Source organism: Crinia signifera, chromosome 9 (assembly GCF_055691185.1).
Source record: "Crinia signifera chromosome 9, ASM5569118v1, whole genome shotgun sequence".
Taxonomy (NCBI): Eukaryota; Metazoa; Chordata; class Amphibia; order Anura; family Myobatrachidae; genus Crinia; species Crinia signifera.
In genome coordinates this window covers 42,287,438-42,314,914 of record NC_139225.1, presented here as the reverse complement: position 1 = coordinate 42,314,914, position 27,477 = coordinate 42,287,438, and the positions used below count along the sequence as shown (strand labels likewise).

At 46.0% G+C, this 27,477-nt stretch overlaps 2 protein-coding genes across 2 annotated transcripts in view; one reads left to right on the top strand and one right to left on the bottom strand.

Annotated features, from left to right (window-relative positions):
• Nucleotides 1-275: 275 nt before the first annotated feature.
• LOC146035504 (uncharacterized) lies at nt 276-3,260 on the bottom strand. The gene is made up of 2 exons (XM_083158999.1): nt 2,353-3,260; nt 276-1,743 (listed from the first exon to the last, which is right to left on the bottom strand). The coding sequence occupies exons 1-2, from the start codon at nt 2,897-2,899 to the stop codon at nt 1,232-1,234; spliced, it is 1,059 nt and encodes a 352-aa protein (XP_083015125.1). The 5' UTR covers nt 2,900-3,260; the 3' UTR covers nt 276-1,231.
• A 2,099-nt stretch (nt 3,261-5,359) lies between these two features.
• The window catches only part of SLC27A4 (solute carrier family 27 member 4), a 37,841-nt gene continuing 15,723 nt past the window's right edge, over nt 5,360-27,477 (top strand). Inside the window, exons 1-8 of the mRNA XM_083158998.1 lie at nt 5,360-5,573; nt 15,755-15,919; nt 20,404-20,798; nt 22,656-22,814; nt 23,190-23,259; nt 23,353-23,444; nt 26,002-26,111; nt 27,256-27,465. Coding sequence (XP_083015124.1) covers nt 15,759-15,919; nt 20,404-20,798; nt 22,656-22,814; nt 23,190-23,259; nt 23,353-23,444; nt 26,002-26,111; nt 27,256-27,465 — 1,197 coding nt within the window. The 5' untranslated portion in view covers nt 5,360-5,573; nt 15,755-15,758. The remainder of the gene's footprint in view (nt 5,574-15,754; nt 15,920-20,403; nt 20,799-22,655; nt 22,815-23,189; nt 23,260-23,352; nt 23,445-26,001; nt 26,112-27,255; nt 27,466-27,477) is intronic.

The following is a 27,477-nucleotide window of genomic DNA, read 5'->3' as shown; positions in this document are numbered from 1 at the left end:
ACTATCCAAGTGGGCATGGAGTTGGATATAAACCTGTGGCGAGCCACCGAGCCCGAAGCGTGGCGAGCGTAGCGAGCCCCGCGAGGGGACACGGAATACCGTCGCCACGCTTCGGGCTCGGTGGCTCGCTACACTCGCCACAGGTTTATATCCAACTCCATGCCCACTTGGATAGTAGGGGTATGAAAAGGACCCCTTTTTCCCATTGAATTCCATGTTAAAATGGACTCAGTCCATTTTAACATTGATTCCTATGGAAAAATCGGGTCATCGCATCCGATGGTCGGATGCGATGCGATGCGATGCGATATCGCATCGCATCGGATTGTATGCCTTAACTTAAGGCATACAATCAAAAAATCGGGAGCCCGGATAACTCACAAGTACCACCATACATTTTTATTTCAAATGCATTTCTTTCATGCATTAACTGTTTGATAGCATGTGTAACAATGCCTTCATAAAGAGTTCCATAAAATCAAGTACGTTTATAACACAGGCCATGTGTGAAATGTCTTGTAAAGTATTCTCACAAACAGACAATACAAAAATACACTTTTTTTTTTTAGATGGTGAAATTAAAACTTGCATGGGTAGTATTCAATGTGCCTGGCGAGGGGGTTAAACAGCGAGGATTGCAGAATTCCTGCGATCCTTGCTGTTTAACCCCCTCACCAGCTGTTGAAAACCTGCTATATTTGGTGTCAGCGAGCAGGAAGCACAGCGAAAAATTGAAAAATTTTCACATGGAACAAACAAGCATTTTAAAATAAATAATTGCCACCTATACCTTAGCCGTGGCCAAACAAATAATTATAAAATAATATTAAAATCTGGACGTATATTAAGTCCAAACAAAGTATCCCCAAACTTGCATGGGTAGTATTCAATGTGCCTGGCGAGGGGGTTAAACAGCGAGGATTGCAGAATTCCTGCGATCCTTGCTGTTTAACCCCCTCACCAGCTGTTGAAAACCTGCTATATTTGGTGTCAGCGAGCAGGAAGCACAGCGAAAAATTGAAAAATTTTCACATGGAACAAACAAGCATTTCAAAATAAATAATTGCCACCTATACCTTAGCCGTGGCCAAACAAATAATTATAAAATAATATTAAAATCTGGACGTATATTAAGTCCAAACAAAGTATCCCCAAACTTTTCAAGAAACATGGAATAAACTGTAGAAAAAATGGAGGGGAGATATATCTACCCAAATGTACTCTCTAAACTCTACATATTACGGTAAATTCTGAACTCTGTGTTGTTTGGAGAAGGGGAATGTTGCCCATTATGCCCATTCCAGCCACTTTCCCCAAATGCAGGTGGAGATTGTGCTGGAGGATTGGGTACAAATGAGGGTGGAGAGTGCACCGGTTGCACATACTGAGAAGTATGGGCAAATGATGGCGGTGACTGTGGTTGGTGACTATATGCGTTTGGGGGTGGCAACGTTGCGGTGGGTGGTGACCAGGATTGGGACAGTAATTGTCGTAGAAAATCACGATTTTCGCGACAAAGGTTTGCCTGATCCTCACTCACCCTGTCATGCATTGCTGCCATTTGGGTTAGTAAATTTTTCTGCAGTTCGCGTTCACTATCCATGAAGCGCTGCAGTCTGACATCTTCTTGACGTTGCCACGCAGAATCCAGGTCCCGCAGTTGCTCACCGAGGATGGTTGTCATGGCTCTTGTGGTCATTTCTATTTTTGTCCTCTTCTTTTTCCTCGATGGGACATTGTAGACTGTGTGCCAAAAAAAGTTGTTATAACGGTGAGCCAGTAAACAGTCATAATACTATATCTACCTGACATGTCGGCAAAGGTGGACACCACTATATCAACCTGTCATGTCAGCAAAGGTGGACACCACTATATCAACCTGTCATGTCAGCAAAGGTGGACACCACTATATCAACCTGTCATGTCAGCAAAGGTGGTCAATACTATATCTACCTGTCATGTCGGCAAAGGTGGACAATACTATATCTACCTGTCATGTCGGCAAAGGTGGACAATACTATATCTACCTGTCATGTCGGCAAAGGTGGACAATACTATATCTACCTGTCATGTCAGCAAAGGTGGACAATACTATATCCACCTGTCATGTCAGCAAAGGTGGACACCACTATATCAACCTGTCATGTCGGCAAAGGTGGTCAATACTATATCTACCTGTCATGTCGGCAAAGGTGGACAATACTATATCTACCTGTCATGTCGGCAAAGGTGGACAATACTATATCAACCTGTCATGTCAAAAAGGTAGACACCACTATATCCACCTGTGATGTCAGCAAAGGTGGACACCATTATATCCACCTGTCATGTCTATAATCAAGAGGCACTTACTGTTAGCGCGCAGTGTCGGCATGCCTCCCTGGGTCTCCAATTGGGTCTCTCCACCCTGGCTCGGTTGTGCTGCTGTCACATCGGGTGTGCTGTCTGACTTGTCGGATTCTAAAATGATGGTATCGTCATCATCATCATCAAATAGAAGTTGCGATGGCGGCGGGCTCTGCGGACTGCACTCCGTTGTCGCTGCTGGCGTCTGTGGCGGAGACGAGGCATTGCTTGATGACGACAAGGCAACAGGGTTGCATAAAGCTGTATGGCCAAAAACAGCATTGCAAAGGTCGTACAAGGGCCACTCTGTGCGTCCAGCCCCACTGCGATTGCGATTCTGGTCATTGACCTTTAGGTACTGCTTTTTCAGGGACTTAAGCTTGTTCAATACCTGCTGCTGGGTCTTCCTCACACCTCTGCTACCAAGGACCTTTGCAATATTTCCATACACTATGGCATCCTTCACAGTGCCTGTGATTTGAGATTTGATCTCCTCTTCTCCACGGACATGTAAGAGCTCCCTGACCTCCTCATCCTTCCAATGCTGTGCCATAGCACCTGTCTGGCCACAGGAATCTGCACCCTTTTGCTGGAAAGGGAGCACAGGAGCAACATGCAGCCACTGCCTCTGCTTGCTCCGCCGCACGTGTGCCTGGGGCGTCTTCCGCGGCTGCAGCTGATGACCTCATCAGAAGACGCCCAGGCAGCAAAAAAAAGCGTTGACGTATGTGTAAAACAGAAAAACCCGGGTAAACCCGTTCAGACATAACCCGGGTACTATACCCGGGAGTTAAATACCGGGAAAAACCCTGGTCAATTGCAGGGGCTCAGCATCCGGGAGTAAAATCCCGGGTATACCCTTTCAGACATACGCTACTTAGGGTTACCACCTTTGTGTTGAGCGATTCCCGGACAGTGACCCGCCCCTTGACACACCCACAGCCCACCCATTGACCCGCCCCCAGCACCGCCCCTTGACTCCCCTTATGGTTGTTGTTTATTTACATTTGCTTCGAATCTATTCTTGATTTTGCACATGGTAATGCCACATACACGTTACGTCACACACTGTAATGCCCATTATACGCTATGCCACACACTGATGCCCATTATACATTATGGCACACACCGTGATGCCCATTACACGTTATGCCATGAGTGGACAATTTAAAAAAGAAAAATAGGGGCAAAATGGACAGCGCGCGCCGGAGGCGCGCCCAAAAATTTACACCATAATGCCTATTACACGTCAAACATCCATATTATACCACATGCCATAGTGCCTATTACACGTTTTGCCAGGGCTCAACAATTTTCTTAAAAGAAGGATAAAAGTGACAATGCGCACCAGAGGCCATAATGCTCATTACGAGTTATGCCAGGGCTCAACAATTTTTTCAAACTAAGGACAACAGGGACAGTGCTCAAGCCAAAAACACACCAGAATACCTATCATACGTCCCACACAACCATTACATAAGTATACTACATGCCCATTACACATTATGCCACACACTCTAATGCCCATTACACGTTATCCCAAACACAACCTAATGCCCTTTACATACAGGTATACCATACACTGTAATGGCTATTACATATTATGCCATATAAATACCGCCTACCTCCATGTTAATTGCTTGGGGTTTCTTGCTCGATGCCAGAGCCTTCATGCTCGATGCCAGGACCTTCATGCTTGATGCCACGGGGGAGTGCAAATGCCTGTTGCCAAGGTGGAGGGCAAATGCTCGTTGACAAGGGTGAGGGCAAATGCCTGTTGCCACAGTGGAGGGCAAATGCTCGTTGCCAAGGGGGACGGCAAATGCCAAATGCCAGTGGTCACAGTAGTACATTTAGAGTAGCTGCTGTGCTGGGGCTGGCTGGGCCTGGGAGGTTGGCTGGGGGCCTGGGGCCATAGTGATGATCAACATAATATTGTATTGGGCCAGCGTGGCCAGTGGCCACAGTAGTAAATTTAGAGTAGCTGCTGCTGTGCTGGCTGGGCCTGGGAGGTTGGCTGGGGGCCTGAGGCCAGCGGGCACATCGCCCAGCAGGTGGTGACTGGCATAGTGCGCAGAAGAGGACTGCCCGTCTGGGGACAGTGTGACAGTCTGTGCAGGAGGGGACACACACAGCAGGCAGGCAGCCATGGTGCAACTGCTGAAGTTGAACTTTGACAGGGACATGACAGACATGACAGTCTGCGCCACACAACTCACTGTGTCATTTGATCCCCACAGACCCACCGTGGAGGAGGGGTAGACCAGCAGCAATGTGGGGGACATGACAGTATGCACCACACAACTCACCGCGCCGTCCGTGACCCGACACAGGCACGCCGCACTCAAGTGTCAGGTCAGGTGTGTCAGTCACGTCACGTAGCGGCGTAGCGCTGCGCAGCCCGCAGGAGGAGCTGGAGGACATACGAGGAGGAGGACATGACACTCAGACTGTGTCCCGCCTCCCTCCTCCTCCCAGCAAGTGCCGCAGCGACTTACATCACAGACACTGTCTGAAGGAGGAGTAATAGGATGGTCCGACGTGTGTCACCACCCCGCGGCCCTCCCACCCCCCCCCCCCCCCCCCCCCCCCCCCCGGCGCCGGCTTCCAGGGTATGTGCAGTGTCTGTCATCCTGTTGTGTGGGGATCAGATGGCCGCCCGCATCAGTAATATCGGCGGTGCCGGCCGGCCGTGGATCAATTCCCGGACAATATATAGTCCGGGGCAGCCACCCTTCCGGACTCCGGACGCCGGTTTCAATTACCGGACTGTCCGGAGTAATCCCGGACGGGTGGTAACCCTAACGCTACTCCCGGGTTTGGGCGCGTTCATGTGAAAAAACCCGGGATTTTCGCGTATGTCTGAAAGGGGTATAACTGTATAGACACCACCATGACCTTGGCATGGTCATAACTACAGTTCCCGGCCTCCCTTGCGGGCAGTACTATGATGAGCGGAAGTGCCCTGTTAAGTATCCACGGCGACGCGGCTTGTCAGGGTGAGAGGGATGGGCGTGTATTCAGCGCATCATGTGGTGTCGGTGGGAGGGACTCCGTTATGCCGCATGACAGGGCGCTCCCGGAAGATATCGCCGCCGCACAGCGCCGGGGTGAGGGTAGAAAGGGTCGTAATCGCCGGGTAGGGAAAGAGGACAGAGCCAGCAGCAGCAGGAGACTGGACGGTGCAGCGCAGGGCAAAGTGCCGGCTGGTGGCCTTGGTATTGCAGGTGAGTGCTCTGCTCTACGTGACAGCAGCCGGCCTGTGACTATACACATTCCGCACACCGGTCACATACTGTATAATATGCCTCCCGGTCTCCCAGCATGGCTCTTTGGTTTGGTGCAGAATGCTCGGCTGCTGGGCTTCCCTCAAGTTATGGCTGGAACCTTACAATACTGATTATTTACTAGTGCATCACAGGGGACGGCAATCACAAAGCCCCGGAGCTGGGCATGTGTTACTTGGTGTGGAGGAGTCATGGGTATACTGCCAGCTCTATCTCGCCCATTATATCCTCCATATGCCTATAATGTATGTACACTATGCCTCCCATCTCCTACACACTCACCCGTTATATCCCCCATATCCCTATACTGTACACATACCCCCCCCCTCCCATCTCCTACACACTCACCCGTTATATCCCCCATATCCCTATACTGTACACATACCCCCCCCCCCCATCTCCTACACACTCACCCGTTATATCCCCCATATCCCTATACTGTACACATACCCCCCCCCCATCTCCTACACACACACCCATTATATCCTCCATATCCCTATACTGTACACTACGCCCTCCCCCCATATCCTACACACTCACCCATTATATCCCCCATATCCCTATACAGTACACTACGCCCTTCCGTCTCTTACACACTCACCCGTTATATCATCCATATCCTTATATTGTACACTATTCCCCATATCTCCTACACACTCGCCCATTATGTCCTCCATATCCCTATATATTGTACACTATACCCCCCCATCTCCTACACTCACCCATTATATCCCTATACCCCCCTATCTCCTACACACTCACCCATTATATCCTTCATATCCCTATACTGTACACTATACCTCCTATCTCCTACACTCACCCATTATATCCTCCATATCCCTATACTGTACACCTGGGGTAGCCAACCCTAGTCCTCGAGAGCTACCAACAGTGCATGTTTTGCAGGTCTCCTCGCAGAATCACAAGTGAGCTAATTAGCTCCATCTGTGTATCTTTTAAAATGTCAGTGATTAATGAGTGCAGCTGTGCAGCAGTTAGGTTGTCTGGAAAATGTGAACTGTTGGTAGCTCTCGAGGGCTAGGGTTGGCTACCACTGCTGTACACTATACACCCTACACCCTATCTCCTACATTCACCCATTATATCCCCCATATCCCTATTCTGTACACTATACCCTCCCCCCCATCTCCTACACACTCGGCAATTATATCCTCCATATCCCTATATATTGTACACTTTGCCCCCATCTCATACACACTCACCTATTATATCCCCCATATCCTTGTACTGTACACTATACCCCCCATCTCCTACACACTCACCCATTATAACCCCCATATCCTTGTACTGTACACTATACCCCCCATCTCCTACACACTCATTATATCCTCCATATTTCTATACTGTGCACTATGTTCCCCCCATCTCCTACACACCCATTATATCCCCCATATACCTGTACTGTACATACTGCAACCCCCTATCTATTCTTCACCCACCCTTTATATTAACTGTATATTCCATATCCCTATACTGTACACTATGGTCTTCCATCTCCCAGTCCTCACTCACCAATTATATGGATTATACCAAGTATAATTCCTGCCCTGCATATTCCTGTACTGTACACCAACATCACATGTATATAACTTCCATAATGGAAATTCCTCACTCGGCCATTGCATCCCCTCCAACATGGCTGTTTTCACCAGGTACAAATGCTCTCCATACTTACTACTTAATTTATGATTGCAGTCCCCCATGGTAAAACAAATGTTGGTCATTACGTTTACCACAGGTGACGACAATTGCAAACAGCAGATGGGAAAAATATATTGCTCAATAGGCCCATTATATCTTACGCTATCCATAATGTCCACCTTCCTGTATTCCAGACTGACCCATTTACACTGGATTTTTCCTGAGTCTGGGCCATTTACATAGCACATGTGCAGGAGCAACATTGTCCTCAGTAGAGACCCTGGCTCTGCCCCTTTCACATCACAGACTTCACCCCAGAAGCAACATCCTTGGGGATTTCCCCACGGTGTAAACAGGTGATTGGTCAGATGACTGGGTTTACCCATTATCGATGCCCATTAACCTGCATCTTTCTGGGACCAATCCATGCAGATTGGTTTCATCCCTATAGATTGTAAATTTGCAGCAGGGCCCTCCTACCTCCAAGTCTGTCTGTTGTTACCCAGTTTGTCTTATCACTGTCTACTATTGTAAAGCGCAACGGAATCTGCTGCGCTATATAAGAAACTATAAATAAATAAATAGCTATCTGGATACGGATTAATCCTTTTCCACTGAGCCGTCACATTGGGTTATCATAGTAATAACCAGGTTTTTAGCAGCAATGGAAAGGGTGTTACAGTCCAGTCTTTACTTATATCAATGCTTATGCACAGATGGTTTAATCAAAATAATTCAGGTACTAATGAAGTCTCGTGGTCCAGTATGGGTACCTTTAAAACTTGGACTGTTAAGTTGGGTACACACCTAAAAATCAGTCTGTCTGGAGCAGTGGTCAGGGAACTCGGTCCTCATTACCCCACCACAAGTGAAATAATTAACTCCACCTGTGGACCTTATCAAATGTGCCTGTGAGTAATTAGTACACCTGTGCACCTGCTGGGTTACCAGCAAAACATGCACTGTGTGGGGTAATGATGACGGAGTTCCCTGACCACTGGTCTGGAGGGAACAAAAATCTGGCAATCAGCCATTTGCTACCGAACACTGGAAAACAGACAATGGTCCTTCAGGTAAATTGGTTAAATCTATTTGATTCAACAAATTTATCCTAACAATGTTTTTGTTTGTTTTCCAGTGTTTGGGAGTGAATGGTTGATTAACATTTGCTCCCATACATTACCAAAATGTCATCACATACAACTCACGCCTCCCAGTTGCCCCCAGATTTTGGTGGCATTTTCTAAAAGGGCACATACACGGTGAGATAGCATGCATCACGCTCCCTCTGGCATAGCATCGCACAGTACAAAAAGTATGTGCTGCACACACCTTTTGTACTGCCCACACCATGTATGGGCACCTTAAGCGACCTCACCGGAGAACATTGGCCTTGACAGATTGCTCAGCACACAGTGTGGACACATCGCTGTGTGTGGAGCGATCTTGCTGAGCGAACTAGCATCAGAATGCTTAACAACTCGCTATGTGTGTAGGCCCCTTAAGATTATGACCTGGTATTTGTTCATCCTCTGACACAGAGTTGTTCTAATAATGTTCAATGGGATTTGCATCTTAAGTCTGGATGTCCCTGTGACACGGGTCATAACTGCCTATTCTAATTTGAGATTAACCTGCTAATAAACAGAACTAGCCCTATAGGATACCACTTGTCGTCCCTTGTACAGTTGCTGTGAATGTCCTGTACATTGTTACATTGTGTCCTGCAGTAACCTCTCAGCTGAGAGTGACTGTATTGCCACACTGTCTCCTATTACCAGAGTCACCTCTGCCCTATTTCCCCCCATTAGTGATGGCTTGAAGTGTTTTGTGTGTGTCTGTGTGTGACCCCGGGTTGTGACTCACCAATGCTTCTCTATGGATTTCACAACTTGTCTCTGGGACTCAACTAATGTGAACCCTTACCTAGTTGGGAAACAAGTGCTGTCTAGTTTATATACTGTAATTGTTTTTTTTTTTTTTTGTTTGTTTGTTTTAAGATTATTGATTAAACTTTATTAATTCTGTCAACAAACACTTATAGGTGTGAAATTTATCAAGCAAACATTCTTATTCATCATAATGACCTGTAATACTTACCTTTTTTATACAGGAAATATCGGTACTTGTGAGTTATCTGGGCGTCCGATTTGTAAATCGGGTCGGATCGGGCGCATCGCATGCGATGCGATGACCCGATTTTTCCATAAGAATCAATGTTAAAATGGACTGAGTCCATTTTAACATGGAATTCAATGGGGAAAAAGGGGTCCTTTTCATACCCCTACTATCCAAGTGGGCATGGAGTTGGATATAAACCTGTGGCGAGCGTAGCGAGCCACCGAGCCCGAAGCGTGGCGAGCGGACACGGAATACCGTCCCCTCGCGGGGCTCGCTTCACTCGCCACGCTTCGGGCTCGCCACAGGTTTATATCCAACTCCATGCCCACTTGGATAGTAGGGGTATGAAAAGGACCCCTTTTTCCCATTGAATTCCATGTTAAAATGGACTCAGTCCATTTTAACATTGATTCCTATGGAAAAATCGGGTCATCGCATCCGATGGTCGGATGCGATGCGATATCGCATCGCATCGGATTGTATGCCTTAACTTAAGGCATACAATCAAAAAATCGGACGCCCAGATAACTCACAAGTACCGAAATATCTTTTTTTTATACAAAATTTTTATTTCAGTTTATATATCCAATGTGAGCAACGGTGTAATTTTTAGCAGGTATTTTGCACATTTTTCAGAGATGTTGGCACTCAAAGGGCAGTATTCAATGAGAAAAATTTGCCGTGTTTTATGGCGATTTTCGCGTTGGAAGGAGCATTTTGCTCTCCAAAAGTGAACCACCCTATTCAATGTGATATTTTCGCCGTCTTTTTACGTGATTTTCGCCGTGTCTCTCCGTGTAGCAATTCTCCATCTTTTCATGGAGAACTGGAATGTGAACTTTTAAACTAAAAGGTTCTTTTTTAATTTTGGTGTCAAAAAATCAGGATTTTTTTTTTTCTGTGAAGGGGCATGTTATTTTTTATTTATTTTTTTAACCCCTGCAGCCAGCAGGGGGCCGGAGCTCTCGAGCCACTCATTAGATATTCATATATTCACTGCACCCGATCATTACATATGCACGATCGGGTGCAGTGAATACTGGGTCCCCCGCTGGCTATAGGGGGGGGTGGCAGCTTGTGCTGCCTGGGTCCCGGGGAGCCCTCCTCCCCTCCACATATGTTCTGGGGCAGCCAGGGAGACTTTAATCTCCCTGGCTGCCACCGCCCCCCGGCTCCCTGCCAGCTCCCTGCCACTGACGCTCGTCCGCTGCAGGGGTTAAGACTCGCGGCGAGTCTTAACCACATTGAATAGTGGGAGCAGGAGTGGCAGCGAGCCCAAAGGGTTAAAGGAACACTAAACCCCACAATTGAAATCTTATCAGATTTGCCATACAGTTAAAGTGCACTGTTTGCTGTTTCCCTGACAATCCACTTTGACTGTTAAGCTGCATACACACTATGCAATATCGTTAACGATTTCACTTGAACTCCCCGGAGCTGCAGAATGAACGATATAGCGCATACACAGTGAACTATTTGAAAAAGATAATAGCCAACATAAAGGGGTCGATCCTATTCGATTTGGGAAAGATGTTAAGGCCAATTTAACTTCAGCTGTAACTTAACAGCTGATAAATCATTTAAAGTGGGTCACATCGTATTTATTTATTAACAGTTTCTTATATACATACTACTACACATATTCCGCAGCGCTTTACAGAGAATATTTGAACATTCACATCAGTCCCTGCCCCAGTGGAGCTTACAATCTATATTCCCTACCACATATACACGCACACAGACATTCTAGGGTTAATTTTGTTCTGGAGCCAATTATCCTACCTGTATATTTTTGGATTGTTGGAGGAAACCGGAGTACCCGGAGGAAACCCACGCAAGCACGGTGAGAATATACAAACTCCGCACAATTAGAGCCTTGGTGGGAAATGAACCCATGACCTCAGCGCTGTGAGGCAGTAATGCTAACCATTACACCATCGTATGTGTTTTATCTCCGACTCTTATGTAAGCGCATTGATTCTGAGAGTCATGGCTACCACAAGGATTTGTTGGATTCTGCAGCCATGACTGGGATCGAGTATGATTCATCGCATGCATATACAATATATCGTATCCAGTCTAGCCGCCCGTGTTCTGCCAGGTGAGCTGGCGGGGTATCGCATGCAATACCTCTCACTAGTAGTGGCCATCTTGCTAGGGGGCATTTACCTGAATTAGAATTACCGGTGTTTTTGGAGGTCTGTGCAGCTCTGTATTTATTGCGGATATTTCTCACAGACCAGTAAACCCCACGATGCAAGCCGTTGACGGCGGTGCATAATATTTCCCCAGTAATGAGTAATATTGCTGTGTTATGAAGGATAGAGTGCCAGCCTGTGTAGGGGTTGTTAGCTCGTAAACCAGGAATTTGCCCTTGTGATATGGAAGCACTTTATCATAGTGATCTGTTAACTCTTCAGAGTAACGAGCCTGGAGTATTTCAGCACTGAGGCAGCTTTGCAGGTTAGTTACAAATCTTCTGTCAGATCTTCCCGCCCCCCAATGGATGTGATTGGACTTCTGGGTAGGAGGACAGCTGCTCTGTCACTGCGTAATAGTGTGCAGTTTGTTTTCCTTTTTTTACTTTTAGTACGTATGCTGTGTTTTTCCCAGGAAAGCACTTTGCCGTGTCATGAGGCATTTCATGCCTCTTGTAAAAGTCAGCTGTGCCACAAAATGTCATTATAAGGTGTGTAACATACACGCACTGCCACAACTAGTAATTGTGGTTTGCTGGATGCATTGGTGCCGCATCATTGCTATATACAGGGGTGCCAGTTTGCTGCCCACAGGGCATAAGCAATATGCGCTGAGCACCAGTGGTGTATTTCCCACTTGGCATGTGCAGAAGGGTGACACTTGTTGGTTTTGCTGTCAACTATTCCATTGTCAACCTAATGTTCGTGTCAACCTTCCGACCCTGTCAATCTTAGCAATGTCGACCTATTTCAGGTGTTGACCTAATAGGGTCAACCTAATGACCGTATTCCACTCAGGCTTGGCGCATGCTTTAATTAGGAAAATGACACCCCAGCAGGTGCAAGGTCTTGTATAGAAAAGGCAAGGCTGTCCTATTTCCCTATTGTTGAGGTTAACTTGGCTGCAAGAAGAAACTTCAGCCAACTTTGAAAGATGGGTGATTGTTGCGGAGACAGTCACAAGACGTCTCCGCCTGCTAATGTTTCACACGCAGGTCTGCAATCAGCGGAAGGATATATACCTGCATTGTGTTAACTGCATTTCTATTCTGTCAGCCTGGTGGTACACTGGGAACAATGTTGAATGAGGCAAATGTCTTTGCAGCACACAGCTAGCAGTGCACGGTTGCTAGCTGAGTGGACTGTGACGTTTAAGCAAAAGATGCTTAACCAGAGGACTCATCCTATACCACCCGGCACATCTGCTTGTTTCCAAAATGGAATTGTTCCTGGTGGCTCCACGGTGCCTTTGGTTACCATTCTTTTGGTGGTGTCACTCCCTTCAGTAGAAGGCAAAGTCACAGATAATGGGATAACTAGTTTTACCAACTGATCACCAGTATTCTCCTACATTTTACCAAAGCTCATCACGTACAAACGTCTGCAATTTAGTTAGTTATACAGCGTACACACAAAGTGCATTACGTTAGACTAAGAGGCCCATTTATTATTGTATATTCACCACAAATATTAATTATCCTCCAAATGTATAAAGGATTCACTACAGCAGATATCTCCAATACCAGCTGTGATCCCTCCATTGCTGCCAGAAGCCACATAGGAAGTGATGGTGCCCAATTTACCAATATTTGGAATGTGATGCCTTCCTTATGTCCCCTGTAGCTACAGCCATATGAAAATTGTGTTCTTCCATCCATTGTGTTCATCCATAGGATAGAAATTGCAGAGCTGGCCGAGGAGAGTGTTCCCCTGGCTCCCTCCCTGGATGTATCTGCTGTGCTGTAAATGCTGACCGCCCATGCGCAGACCACGGGCTGGTCACTGAGCATATTGTAAGGATGGGCTACTATTGGAGCCCCTGACCCTGCCTGTGCTCAGTAATACATCCAGCCTATATGATCACATATTCTAATATGATTTTGGGTGCTAATATCGCACCCAAATTGCATTGGACATTGATAAATGGTCCCCTAAGGGTGCAATTCAATTTGTTTGTTCCCGGTACTTTAGAAGGGCTGATATTAATTTAATAGTGTTGGCAATTGTGTGTCACTCCCATCTAGACCAGGTTTACATGCGGCTGCATTGGGGGTTTGGTTATATTAAACATGTTTTAAAAAGCTTGGCAGGGATTGTGGAATAGAATTTCTAACATACGCTTCATTTCCCCGACCTGCTGACGGATGATTGATCGGCTCATCCTGCCAGCGGACTGGTGCTTCCAGTGGGTCAGGGGATTGGAGATCTCCTTCACGGTTGTATGGATACCTTACATTGGAGAACAATCCCTTGCATGGTTCTGGTTCCATTCCAAATGGGAAGACTGTCTCTACCATAGGATTCTGGTATTCTGCTTTTTATAATTTCACACTAAACTAATGAGGCCTACACACGGGGAGATTTTGCTGAACGATGCTAGATTGCTCAGCACACAGTGATGTGCCAAGGCCAATGTTCTCCGCTGAGAAAATGCCCTGAAATCGGGGGGGGGGGGGGGGGGGGTGGTGTGTGTGTGTAGACCCCATAAGAGTCCCTCATACTTAAGGAAACTGTACACAATTGACCATATGGATGCTGCAATCAGGTGTATTATAGGGTTGTGTAGCCTGTCTCCACTATATGTGTGATATACAATATTTAACAGTAAGTTGCTTGGATCCTTTTCACAGGAGATCACATTGTGATCCCAATGAGGAGTCTTTGAATATTTGGTTAAATCATTGAGACTCTTATTTCCACTAGACCAGTGGTTCCCAAACTTTTTTAAATCACGGCACCCTAGAGCATCAGAATGTTTTTCATGGCACCCCTAGGCCAAAAGTTACTTATTCTGTAAATTGATTTGTATGTCATACATAGGTTTATTTACGGGTGAGGGACAGGATTGGCTTCTGTTGTCCACATATTTTATTATTGGCAGGACACCAGCAATGTTTTTGCCTTTCACATTGACCATAAATAATTTACATTGCCACTGGACCACCAATCCAAGGCACCCCTGCAAGTGTCCTGAGGCACCCCAGGGAGCCACGGCACACAGTTTGGGAACCACTGCACTAGACTATAGTTCGGTATAGCCGGCAGTTTGGACAGGGAATTATATGAATGTTACCTGCTCTTTGAGGTAGCACACCATTTTTATAAATAGGGTTGCTGTCATTTTTAAAGTCCAAATCGCTATCTTCAGATGTAGCAAGTAACTTTGATCCTGGAACAATCCATGTTGTAATGTAATGCCAGGGGTGCAAATACATTTGTTTTAGAATGCAGGGTAAATAATGTCTGCTTCTGCATGCAGCTAACGAAAGTTGTACAGCCTTATTTTTATACTGCAATGTAGATCTAACGTTGAACGCGCGCTTCCCAAACCTATGGACCTTATTTTGGTCCACACGCAAAGCTGTGAATTTTGCAGCTTTGCATGTGATTTAAACGCCGCCCACGCAAACGACCCCACACCCCCTCCCTTGCACATGCCAAGTCGTCGTCTCCCCCCACACACACACACACACACGTGAATGTTTAGCATAAACATCCATTCGCAGCTTGGGTGTGGTGAGGGAGGAAATCATTCGATGGTCACCGAGCATTGATGATAAAAGCTTAGTGCATCTGGCCCAATATCACTCCCCACTAGGTAAATCCCCCCCCTCCCTTTGCTTCCAAATCAGAATTCGCCCCTTTGTGGTTATGTTTTTCCTCTAATACCTTTTTATGTTGATGGCATTATATTTTATCTACAACCAATGCAGATACTAAGGTTTGCTGCCATGTTAGTAAAAAAATACAAATTCTAATTGCCTCTGTCCCATTTATTCCAGTATTTGGGCATGTTCCCTGATGCATCCTCCTTGTAATTATTTTTCTCCTTAGAATGAATGTCACAAGTTGGAACATGGAGAATAATATTCCCCATAATATATCATTTTATTTAAATGAGTGAAGATGTTGTGTAATGTATTCCCCTTGTTCTGGCCAAACAGGAATTGATCTTCGTATTCCCATCCAGCTGCCATATAGATTTGTTCTGCAGCCCAGGTTGAAAGCCTCACGCGATCTTTGCACCTATTGCGGAATTGGCTGCATGTTGTGTGGGCGTGGCTGTAGGTGAAGCTTCAGGCTGTTAATATAAAGGTTGAGGACTTGGGTATCTGACACTGCATGTTTTCTCTCTTGCAGGAGGATGCTGCGTCTGATGTCCTGTACGTCTCTACTGCTGCTGCTAAAAGCGGTGGTAGGCCTTCCCTGGTTTCAGGCCGTCGGTGGTGTCCTCGTTTTCTACCTAGGCTCCGGAGGATGGAAGTTCATGAAAGTGTTCTACAAAACCATAGGCCGGGACGTGAGGTGAGTGAGGCTGCTTTCATCGTCTTGTTGCAAATCTATTGAAGATGTTACAAGTAGATTTAGGTGCAACATTCGCATTGACAGTGCAACACAGCCAATGCCCAACATCTATAAAGATATAGCATTGCACAGCATGTGCGTGTGATTCGCCAACCACCCGTACACCCTCGTAGGAGTTGGTGATTAACAGCTCAAGTGAGCCCACCCAGTTGTGACATCAGGCAGGACAGAATTGGCAGTGCGTTCTGCCCGAACCGAAGACCGATTATAGCTGCAGTTTTTATTGTTTTTTGGGGTGTTTTTTTCAAGTGTTTTTCATCAGATTAATTAAATTTTCAGTGTTTTTTTAGACTTTCGTAAAAAATAAATTTTTCCCCAAGGTTCTACCTTACATTATTTTGCGCCATTGGTTAGGTACAGTTCCTTTGCTACGGAACCCCAACCCCTCCCCATTTATCTTGTCTTGGGACCAGCTCCAAGAATCGCATGTTTGCAGAATGAAGCCTAAAAGAATACCATACCAGCACCTAGTACCACTGTTACACCAAGACGCCAGGTCACACCCGTGTGCAACCCGGCAGTTAACCCCTTTTACACAGTGTCTGCCAGGTGATACTGGCGCCTGGAGATGACATAATCTCCAAGCATCTGGAAATCCACCAACCGGGGCCCCTGCAATGCCAACCACCAAGCTGGGGGCAAGCCCAGCACCCGGTAAAGCTGGTGTGCTGCCCCCAGCCTCCGTGCTCTCCCAGCCTCCATCCATAAGGTGAATGGTTGCGGCGCACATGGCATCCATTCACCTCCTCCCAGGCTCTGCTGCTGTCTGCATAGTACCGCATTCTGTACACGGCCCCTGCCCAACTTCCGGACTTACTGCAGGATGCTGTGGTCGGTATGGGCTCCCGCATTGGTTGAAAAGTCCCGGGTTAACCGTTTACACTGATCCTGGTTCTCCCCGTATTCAATTTGGAAAAGATCCTGGGTTGAATTGCTGGGTAATAGGACTTGCCACTATAAACTGATCCCAGTGGCATGCGGATATCGAAAATTCCCTGCCTTTGGCTGTCAGCATGTGCAAGCTTACTAGCGTTAACCTCAATTATGTCTAAGTAAAAAGTTGGAGTTAACCTTTATACATATCTCCTGCAAGTTCAAGACCCCCTCTCTCCACTTTAACGGACGTGTCTTTTATTGGCCAAATTTTCCTATATAAACTCCATCCAAGTGCACGATTGTTCATTAGGTGGTGTGTGAGAATGGCTCCCAGGACCCAACTTGCACCTAACTGGATTGACAATTTATACACCTTTCAGAATGCACCCAATTACCGGGTTCATGACCGTTTTTTGCTGGTTCAACCCGGTAAAAGGTGTGACCTGAAAAGGGCTTACCAGGTCCAGCAACTCCGTCATTAGGAACCGGTAAAAAAGCAGGGTTCGTTGCTGTGAAGTGTGAACGGGTTAACCCGGGACAAGCGACCCAGTTCCGGTTCTCACTGATGGAGGAGGTAGTGCTTAGAGCAGCGCAATTCTGAGTGCTGCCTCCTTCCCACCCCTGATGATGCCAGCAAACCAGCAATATTGCCAGGTTGCTAGAAGGGACAGAGTGAGCAAAATGCAGGGTCACGCCGGGACTGAACCGTTTCAAAGTCCTGGTGCGACCCTGCATTTTGCGATCTGAAAGAGGTAGTCAGAAATTATTGAAATTGTTATGTTAGCCATCGGACCGGACACATCGAGCCTGTCTCACACCTGTTGGCAAGGCTGCAATTTTTGTAGATGGACAAAAACATGCTGCACTGCAGGTGGGGCAGATGTAACATGTGCAGAGAGAGTTTGATTTGGGGGAATTATTTTCTTTCTGTGCAGGGTAAATATTGTCTGCTTTATTTTTACACTGCAATTTAGATTTCAGTTTGAACACACCTCACTCAAATCTAATTATCTCTGCACATGTTACATCTGCCCCACCTACAGTGCGGCATGGTTTTGACCATCTGCAAAATTTGCAGCTTTTCTTACCAGTCTGAATCAGGCCCATTGTTAGTACTTAACATAGCTGAGTTATTAGTGACTTTCCGTGGCCTCTTACATTCACATGAATGGGCATTTCACTGGGACGTTGGCACCCTGAGCAAGGGAAATGTTAATGGAGATGACTGAGACTATTGAGGGGGAGGGCAGGTATGAGGTCACTTCTGCAGCCAGTAAGTGACCGCAGGAGCCGGGAAGGCTGGGGTTGGTTAAAGCAGGGATGCTGTTTGAGCTATTAAGTTGTGTCATGTTTGTCACAGTTGATGGGCATCCGTAAAGAAAGTGGCACACAATACATGCCAGCTGAGGTTTGCAGATTCACCCTCTGTGAGTGGCCACACTCCTAGCTCCATCTTTGGACGGTTGGGCTGTGTGCCAGTTGACCAGGCTGTGCACCAGGGGACATAGCCTTGGCAATTAATCAGTAAGCAGGAACACTCCAAAGGTTATGGGTCATAGGGTCGACTCAAGCATTAGGTTGACAATGGGTCGACATGAGTTTTTAAAGGTTTTTTTTTTTTTGGTCCCAAATGTCGACCTGGACACATCTAATCGTACCACATCCCCTGGCATGCGGCACACTATTATACTCTCCCACCACACAGTAGTAGGTAGGGTATATCGCTTGTTGGCTCAAAAACAAATGATGAAACACTCATGTTGACCATTGACTGTCAACCTTCCCATTGCTAATGCTTGTGGCAACCTTACAACCCTGTCGACCTTAGACATGTCAACCTAATATAGGTGTTGACCTGAGCCCTGTCGACCAAATGACTATCCCCACTCCAGAACATAATCTGGGGATGACATTAGTTAGTTTTGTCTGCTGCTTCCTTCTGTGCCTTGTGATCCTTTTATTGCAATAAAATATATAAAACTGTGACCAAAATGGTATCCCATGCCTGGTACTTATGTAGTGGCCGGGCGCCCAATTTGCATACGTACGTTAACTTCGTAATATCGCATTGCATTGCATGGACCATTTTAAGGGCCATGCAATGCGATTTTCCTATGTAATGTATTCAGTGCTCTCTTAGCCCCAGGAGATCAGATCGCATCGCACCTCCTGCGATTTTATAGGTTGTGCGATGCCATTACATTAGCTATACAATAATATCATTGTATGACCTACAATGAGGTTTTAGGCGCACCCCCCCCCCCCCCCCCCCCACACACACACACACACACACACACACTATCCACGCCACCCGAAGCGTGGTGAGCACAGCAAAATGCCTCCTCCGACCTTTTCATATGCCCACTATGCACGTCGGCGTGGAGTTGATTTTTATATAGTGTGGCGAGCCACCGAGCCCGAAGTGATTACTTTACATGTCTTCCGCGTCCCCTCGTGGGGCTCGCTGTGCTCGCCACACTTTGGGCTCAGCGACTCACTGCGATCGCCACACTATATAAAATCAACTCCACACCGACGTGGATAATGGGGGTATGAAAAGGTCGGAGGACGTGTTCCGGCGCCGCTCGCCATGCTTCGGGACGGGAGGGTGCCTAAAACCTCATTGTATGTCATAGAATAATATTATTGTATAGTTAATGTAATGGCATCGTACACCCTATAAAATTGCATGCGATTTTGCGGGAGGTGCAATGCGATCCCCTGGGGCTAAGAGAGCAGTGAATAAATTACATGGGAAAATCGCATAGCATCGAACTGCACTTAAAATGGCCCATGCGATGCGATTTTCCTACGCAGAATAGAGCACTAAGCAAATTGCTTAGTGGGCGCCCGGCTACTACAGAAGTACCCAATGTCTTTTACATGAGTTTAGGTAGGTTTTAGCGTGGAACTGGCATCTTCACCCCCTTAATAATCTGCTTGGGCTGTTATATGCAAAGGCCCCTTAGAGTAGCTGTAGATTAGTCTTTCTGCCTTTCTTCCTCACAGGAGTACAACCCTTTGTACCTGTATATTAGCTGTATTCTGTTCATTGGACTCGTGATATGAACACAACTGATACACCCTGTACTCTGCCCCCTGCCCTGTGTCTGCAGGACAAATATCACTTATTAAATCTATAATCTGCTCCCTTGTCACAGTTCTGGTCTTATTCCTTAATCCTTAGTTAGATATAATGTTAATAAATATGTATTACTTGGCAGCGCAGTTGTAATAATACATGTGGTTGTATTTGAGGTTCTTTCATGGGTGCCGACTCGCCCGTGATCAGCAAGCGCAGGGGCAGCGGCAGGCGGCTGCATCTTTATGTAGTGTAGTGAGACAGACTCACTGATGATTGTCTGTCACACTCACTCAGTGTGCCGGCACCCCCGCTCCTCCAAGCAGCAGTATCTATGCCACTGAGTTCCAGCATTCCCCGCCACCCTCCAGCAGTGTAACAATCACAGATGTCAGACTGTGGTTTGATCTATTCCAAGTGGCTGATACATCCTTATCCTTTCTCTTCCTTATCCTTAATGTTACAGAGGTGCGATAACTCTCGTCCGAGTGAAGCTGCAGGTGAAGAAGCACCTGCGAGAGAAGAACACCGTCCCCATCATCTTTAAGGACATTGTTAAGCGGCATCCGAATAAGACGGCACTGATCTTTGAGGGCACCGGAGCATCCTGGACCTTCCAGGAGCTGGACGAGTTCTCCAATGCTGTCGCCAACTTCCTGTATGCTGAAGGCTTCCGGGCCGGGGATGTTATCGCGCTGTTCATGGAGAACTGCAACGAGTATGTGGGGCTGTGGCTCGGTATGGCTAAAATAGGAGTGGAAGCTGCTCTGATCAACTTCAACTTACGGCTGGATGCCTTGGAACACTGTTTCAGCGTCTCCAATTCCAAGGCGGTGGTGTTCGGCCAGGAGATGTCTCAAGGTGAGGGAGCGACTGGGCCACATCTTTTGTCTGCTGCTGGGATAGTCCTATAGGCAGTGAAAGCGACACCAGTTGTAGCACACTTCTTCCTCAGGTGCAGTTAGAACTTTAATTGGTTGCTGATGAGATGCACAATAACAATATCGTCAACAATGTTATCATGCGTGTTGTTCAGTGTGTACGATCGATAACTATGCATACTTTGCGGGTCGTTCGACGATTCCCCGCCCCCCTTTCCCATGGGAATACGGTCATTGGGTTGACCACTTAATGTCGACATGGCTTAGGTTGACATCTGAAATAGGTCGACAGGCAAAATGTGTATATGTAGTTTTGATTTAACTTTTTTTTTTGTGCCGACAGGCAATATTTAATGCCCTACCATCCACTAGGGCGTGGAGGAAGTATAGAATAGTGTGCCGAGTGCGGTGGCACTATGGCCACAGCTTGGGGAGCCATGCAAGGGGAGATGGTACCACCACTTTGACATTGTCCATGTCGACATTTGGATAAAAAAATGGGGAAAACTCATGTTGACCTTTTGACTGTTGACCTCGCGATTGTGTCGACCTTCCAACCCTATCAACCTTAGCCATGTTGACCTATTTATATGACCTTCAGTGGGCCACCCAATACTTGACGATCCAATGACCCATACCTCTCGTCTGCACGTGCAGGGCAGTTTTGTCTATGTCTTTATGACTAGGGTCAGTGGTAAAGCAAACTATATATCTGTCTTTATGGAAATCGTTCTGTGTGCGAACACTATATCGTTCAATGGACATCTATAACTATATTGTTAGCTGCCTCTATCAAATCGTATGTACGGGGCTAAAGGTCCGTACACACTGTGCAATATCCGTAATGCAGCGAAAACTAATGAATCATGAGTGAACACAAACAAGTTTATCGATACTGAACGCTTGTGTGATGTTATGGGCAACCAATCAGATTCTATCTATTATCTTCTAGAAAGTGCTAAATAAATAATAAGTAGATTCTGACTGGTTGTTATGGGCAACATCTCCTCTTTAAAAGAACTGCCATCTTCGTAAATAAACAGCTGTGTGTCAGAGAACTCCCCATGAGACACATTTTTGGGCAGTCGTGTACTTGTTCAATTAAATCAGGGGATTTCTCCTCAGGGAAGTGCTGCCACCTGGTGATATTGGAGTGGAAAACAATGGCTTTTGAACACGATCTTATGGTATAAAGCAGGCATTCCCAACCACGGTCCTCAAGGCACACCAACAGTGCAGGTTTTAGTGATATCCAGGCTTCAGCACAGATGGTTTAATCAGAATCACTCAGGTACTAATTAAGTCACCTGTGCTCAGGCCTGGATATAACTAAGCCTGCACTGTTCGTGTGCCCTGAGGACCGTGGTTGGGAATGCCTGGTATAAAGGGCAAACATATACAACAAGTGGACATGAGTTTGAGGAGTTCTTTTATGTCACTGTCAACACCAGAGCACGTGGACTACTTCCATCGACAGGTGCCACGCTGTGATTGGCACACTTTACCATTCCCATATGTTCATGTGGGTGATAAAGTCCAAAAAGATAGATTACACCCCCCAACAAAAAAAAACCTCCAAACCCTCAATGTCATCATTTTCACTTGTCGACCATTGCTACGTCGACCTTCTGCATGCCTACCTACCATCCTGGATATCTTTCAAACAAAGCTTTTTTTTGGCCGATGACCAGGAAATCTAGGTAGGCATTTTAAGAAATACACATATAATGAATTGTGTGACATTTGGTGCTGAACAGACCCTATGTGTCGTCAAATGTGTGTAATTGCCAGAATTTACTGAGCCTTCAGAAACTCACATTTAATGTTTCCCCTCCAGCCATGAACGATGTCAGCGCCATGATGGGAAAATCTGTTCAGCTGTACTGCATGGGCGACTGTGACCCTTCAACGGTTCCCCCCGGCACAGCCTTCATCGCCTCCTTGCTGCAGAGCGCATCCCGCCATACACCCAAAGACCCTGGCAGAGGCTTCACAGGTACCCACAGAGCAGCATTGTATTTAGGCTGGCCTGCTGATGTTATTCACATATACACTGGAGCCCCCATTCTGTCCATGCTTGCATGCTGTAGTAGAAGATATACAGCACTTGTCTGGTCTGTCCTGTAGTTCTTGCTATAATAAGTGGCCACTGTTCCTGCTGCATCATCCAGCTGACATGGAAGTGCTGTATACACTATTGCAAGGTATACAGCACATAGGATACAGGTGGAGTTTTCCTTAAATGGCACATCCTTGTATGTTTGCACTGGTCTTTTCTGTTTTGTAGTGTAAATATATTCAATTTGTTTTTTTCTATTCATCTAAAGTACGCTCTTCCTTCCTTTTTTTTTTTTTTTTAATCATATTCCAGATAAATTATTTTATATCTACACCTCTGGAACAACAGGGCTTCCTAAGGCTGCCATTGTAGTGCACAGCAGGTTAGTGTTTGTATTTATTATATAGGTTCTAGCTTCCTCAGTGCTCCAGTAGATTGCATAGGACTTAGCCACTAACCCGTCCTTTCTTCGCAGGTACTTCCGCATGGCTGCCTTGGTGCACTATGGGTTTAACATGCGATCAGATGACGTGATTTATGACTGCCTTCCCCTATACCATTCTGCAGGTAGTCACACCATACACTTCTGTGTAGCTTGCAATTATTAACTTTCAGAGAACTTTCTCCTTTGCTCCATAGGTAACACAGGGCTTGACGCTGGGGTATAGGGTCATATGTTAGGACCAGGCACCAAACGGTTAAAACTTTTGCCTCTGGGCATCCCAGGCTCCTCCTCCTCCCCAATGCTCCGCCTTTTGCCTCCAGGCAGCCAGTTGTCATTTGGTGCTGGCAGGAGCTGAAGCACCTTTTCAGACAGAGCGCTGCCTTATGCAGCCTCAACTTTATTTTATTTTTATTTTACGGTACTTGTGTATTATCACGGCGCCCACTAAGCTATTTGCTAGGTGGTCTATTCTGCGTAGGAAAATCGCATAGCATCTCAAGGGCCATTGTAAGTGATGCGATTTTCCTATGTAATGTATTCAGTGCACTTTTATTTATATTGTATAGGGTGTACAATGCCATTAGGTATACAATAATGACATACAATGAGGTTTTAGGCACCCCCACTATCCACGCCACCCCGAAGCGTGGTGAGCAGCGGTGGAACACGTCCTCCGACCTTTTCTTACCCCTACTATCCACGTCTGTGTGGAGTTGAATTTATATAGTGAGCCCAAAGCGTGGTGAGCGGACGTGGAATACATGTAAAGTAATCCGCGTCCCCTCGCGGGGCTTGCTGCACTCGCCACGCTTCGGGCTCGGTGGATCGCTGCGCTCGCCACACTATATAAAGTCACCTCCGCACCGACGTGGATAGTAGGGGTATGAAATTGGGAGACGCATTCCGCCACCCCTCGCTGGGATCGCTACGCTTCACGGTGGCGTGGATAGTGGGGGGGATGCCTAAAACCTCATTATAGGTCATTATTGTACACCTAATGGCATTGTACAGGTGCGATGCAATGCGATGTGATTCCCCGGGGCTAAGAGAGCAGTGAATAAATTACATAGGAAAATCGCATCGCACGGTCATTATAATGGCCGATGCGATTTTCCTACGGTGCCGTACGTAAGAAACTTGGGCGCCATGATAATACACAAGTACCGATTATACTTTACTTTTACTTTCTAAGAGTGTATAGCAATCTCACGGGCAGGGACCGCTCCCGCCATGTGCTTTCCTTACTTAGACTACTTCCTAACAACAGCACCTAGACCTCCGTTTAGTCCACCCTGGTGGGTTTTCAGTCATGTCCACTGAAGCAGCCATGTTTATACATCCTGTACAGGTTGAGTATCCCGTATCCAAAATGCTCGGGACCAGGAGAATTTTGGATAACGGATTATTCCGTATTTTGGAATATTTTAATATTTCAATGATGTATTTTGAAGTATCTTGCATTTATGCTGTATAAACACATAACATAAACACAAATATATTTTATTACCACATAAAATACACACAAATATATTTTATTTGTTCAAAAAACAAGGTTTCAAAATATGAAACAAAATTTGTTTACTATCTCAGATATTGAATTTGAATGCCAAGCAATCATTTTCTTGTACACATATAGTGCCAGTTACATATCATGTCCTCAGTAGTGCTGTTACATATGTCCCCAGTGAGTTTTTAGCTAAACAATTTTTTTTTCCACTTTCTGGAAAGTATGGTTTTCGGAATAATTCAGATATTCGGATACGGGATACTCAACCTGTACTTGTTTTACATTGTTTTGTACTGTAAGCCACTGTTTTCTTGTTTATGCCGTTGTTAGGCGCTGCAGCACTCTTGTGGCGCCATATAAATAAAGGGTAACCTGTCACTTTTCCCACTTCTATATTTTTGTACTGTGTACATTTTATTATTGCACATTTTACCAATTTAACCCCTTCCCGACATTTGACGTACATTTACGTCATGGTCGGGATGTACTTCCCGACACATGACGTAAATGTACGTCATGACTTTAAACTGTCACCGCGTCTATAGATGCGGTGACAGAGGGACGATGTCTGCTGTCCCTGACAGCAGACATCTTCCCTCAATGCCCAGGGGGGGCAGCGATGCCCCCCCCCTCCGCGATCGTTGCGATTGGCTGTTCAAATGTGAACAGCCAATTGCAGCGTTTACTGTGTTATGTGTATAATTTGGTCTCTGCTGCCCCCTAGTGTCCAAAAAAAAATAAAAGGAGTTTGAAATAAAGATGGGAACATAAAGTAGTTATGAACTATTTTGAGTGGTATGATTATTTGTCTCACAAGCAGAAAATGTAACATTTTGCAAAACGACATTTTGGTATTTTTCACAAAAAAAAAAAGACTGTATCGACCAAAAGTTACCACTAACTTAAAGTACAATGTGTCACGAGAAAACAATCTCAAAATCACTGGGATAAGTAAAAGCAATAATAAGTTATCCCACATAAAGTGATACATGTCAGATTTGAAAAAAAGGGCTCTGTCAGGAAGGCAAAAACTGGCTGCGGCGGTAAGGGGTTAAAGAACCACCACAGTTTTACTTCTGACCCCCATCTCTCTAATATCGCTTTTGCTGCTCTTTTGTTAAATCCTGATCTTCCAGCTATTGATTAATTACATTTCTGTTTTTGTTCAATAGGTAACATTGTTGGGATGGGTCAGTGTCTCCTCCTTGGTCTGACGGTTGTTATCAAAAAGAAATTCTCAGCATCACGGTTTTGGGATGATTGTATAAAGTACAACTGCACGGTAAGGGACTGTACTGTATTTTCTGATTTAGGGACTGATGATCTATTCCAGATATTCTCAAACTATTTTGAGCCCCTTCAGACTATAAAAATGATCACAGGACCCCAGCAAATGACTGCAGAATGGCCGCCACACGTGTGGTCAGCAGACCTAACATGAACGGCAGCATTGCAGATTCGCAGAACAAACTTGAAAGGACCACTACTGCTATTACTTAAATTCTTACACAATTTCAGAGATGAGCTCCTTACACATTCCATACCTTGCATGTAAATGTTATAGATTATACCTGCTGTGAAGACTTTGTGTATAATAGGGTGGCAGGGGAGGCAGGACGGGGCAGTGGGAGACTGGGAATGCAGTCAATGACCGTGATGAGCAGTTGGTGGCAGTAGGAGAGAGGTTGAGGCAGTGGCTGTCAGGAAGATGAAGAGGGTTATTAGGATAAGGCAGTGGTTGCTTAAAGAGTTTCCCCTTGTCCCCACCCCACTCCCCAGGCACATCTCCTAAAGTCTGTGCTCCCCTGCTGCACTTACAAGAAGTCCTGCTCACAGAGGACTGTCTCCTCTGAGTCTTACTGCTGGCTACCTGTTTTTTTTTGCACATTTCCTTCAGCTCAGAAACCCAAGACATGGGTGCACCCTTGCTTGCAGTAGTGTGCCCCCTATGGGTATCTGCATGTAGATGAGGGAGCCAGAAGGGAAGCCTGCTTGTGGCAGCTGCTGCTGGGCTGGACAGGAGAGGCAGAGCACTGGATGGGAGGCAGAGCTGCCTGATGAAGTATCGCCTGATGTAACCAACTATTTTTTTTACGATAATTAGATCGCTGACTGAGAATCGTGACCCACTTTGGGGTCAGGACCCACAGTTTGAGAACCGCTGAACTATTCCATGGTACTATTGCATGGAACTCATTCATTTATCCCCTCTGCTAATGACACCAAACCTTTTTTTATTTTTATATCCATACATTTTTATGAAATGTCATAACGTATACATAGTGAAACATATCATGGAATACAAGACAAGCTGCAAGTAATAGGCTTATAGAGACCATAGTTACAAGAAGACAAACGGCAATTTTTTGCCTTTTAAACCTTCTCCGAGGATGTAGTCCTAATCCTTCTTTTTTTTTTCCTGTCAGATAGTCCAGTATATCGGTGAGATCTGTCGATACCTCCTGAACCAGCCCTTGCGAGAGGCAGAGTCTCGGCACAAAGTGCGCATGGCGTTGGGGAACGGGCTCCGTCCTGCTATCTGGACAGAGTTTACATCGCGGTTCAACATCCCACAGATTGCTGAATTTTACGGGGCCACAGAATGCAATTGCAGCCTCGGCAACTTTGACAACAACGTGAGTGTGGTT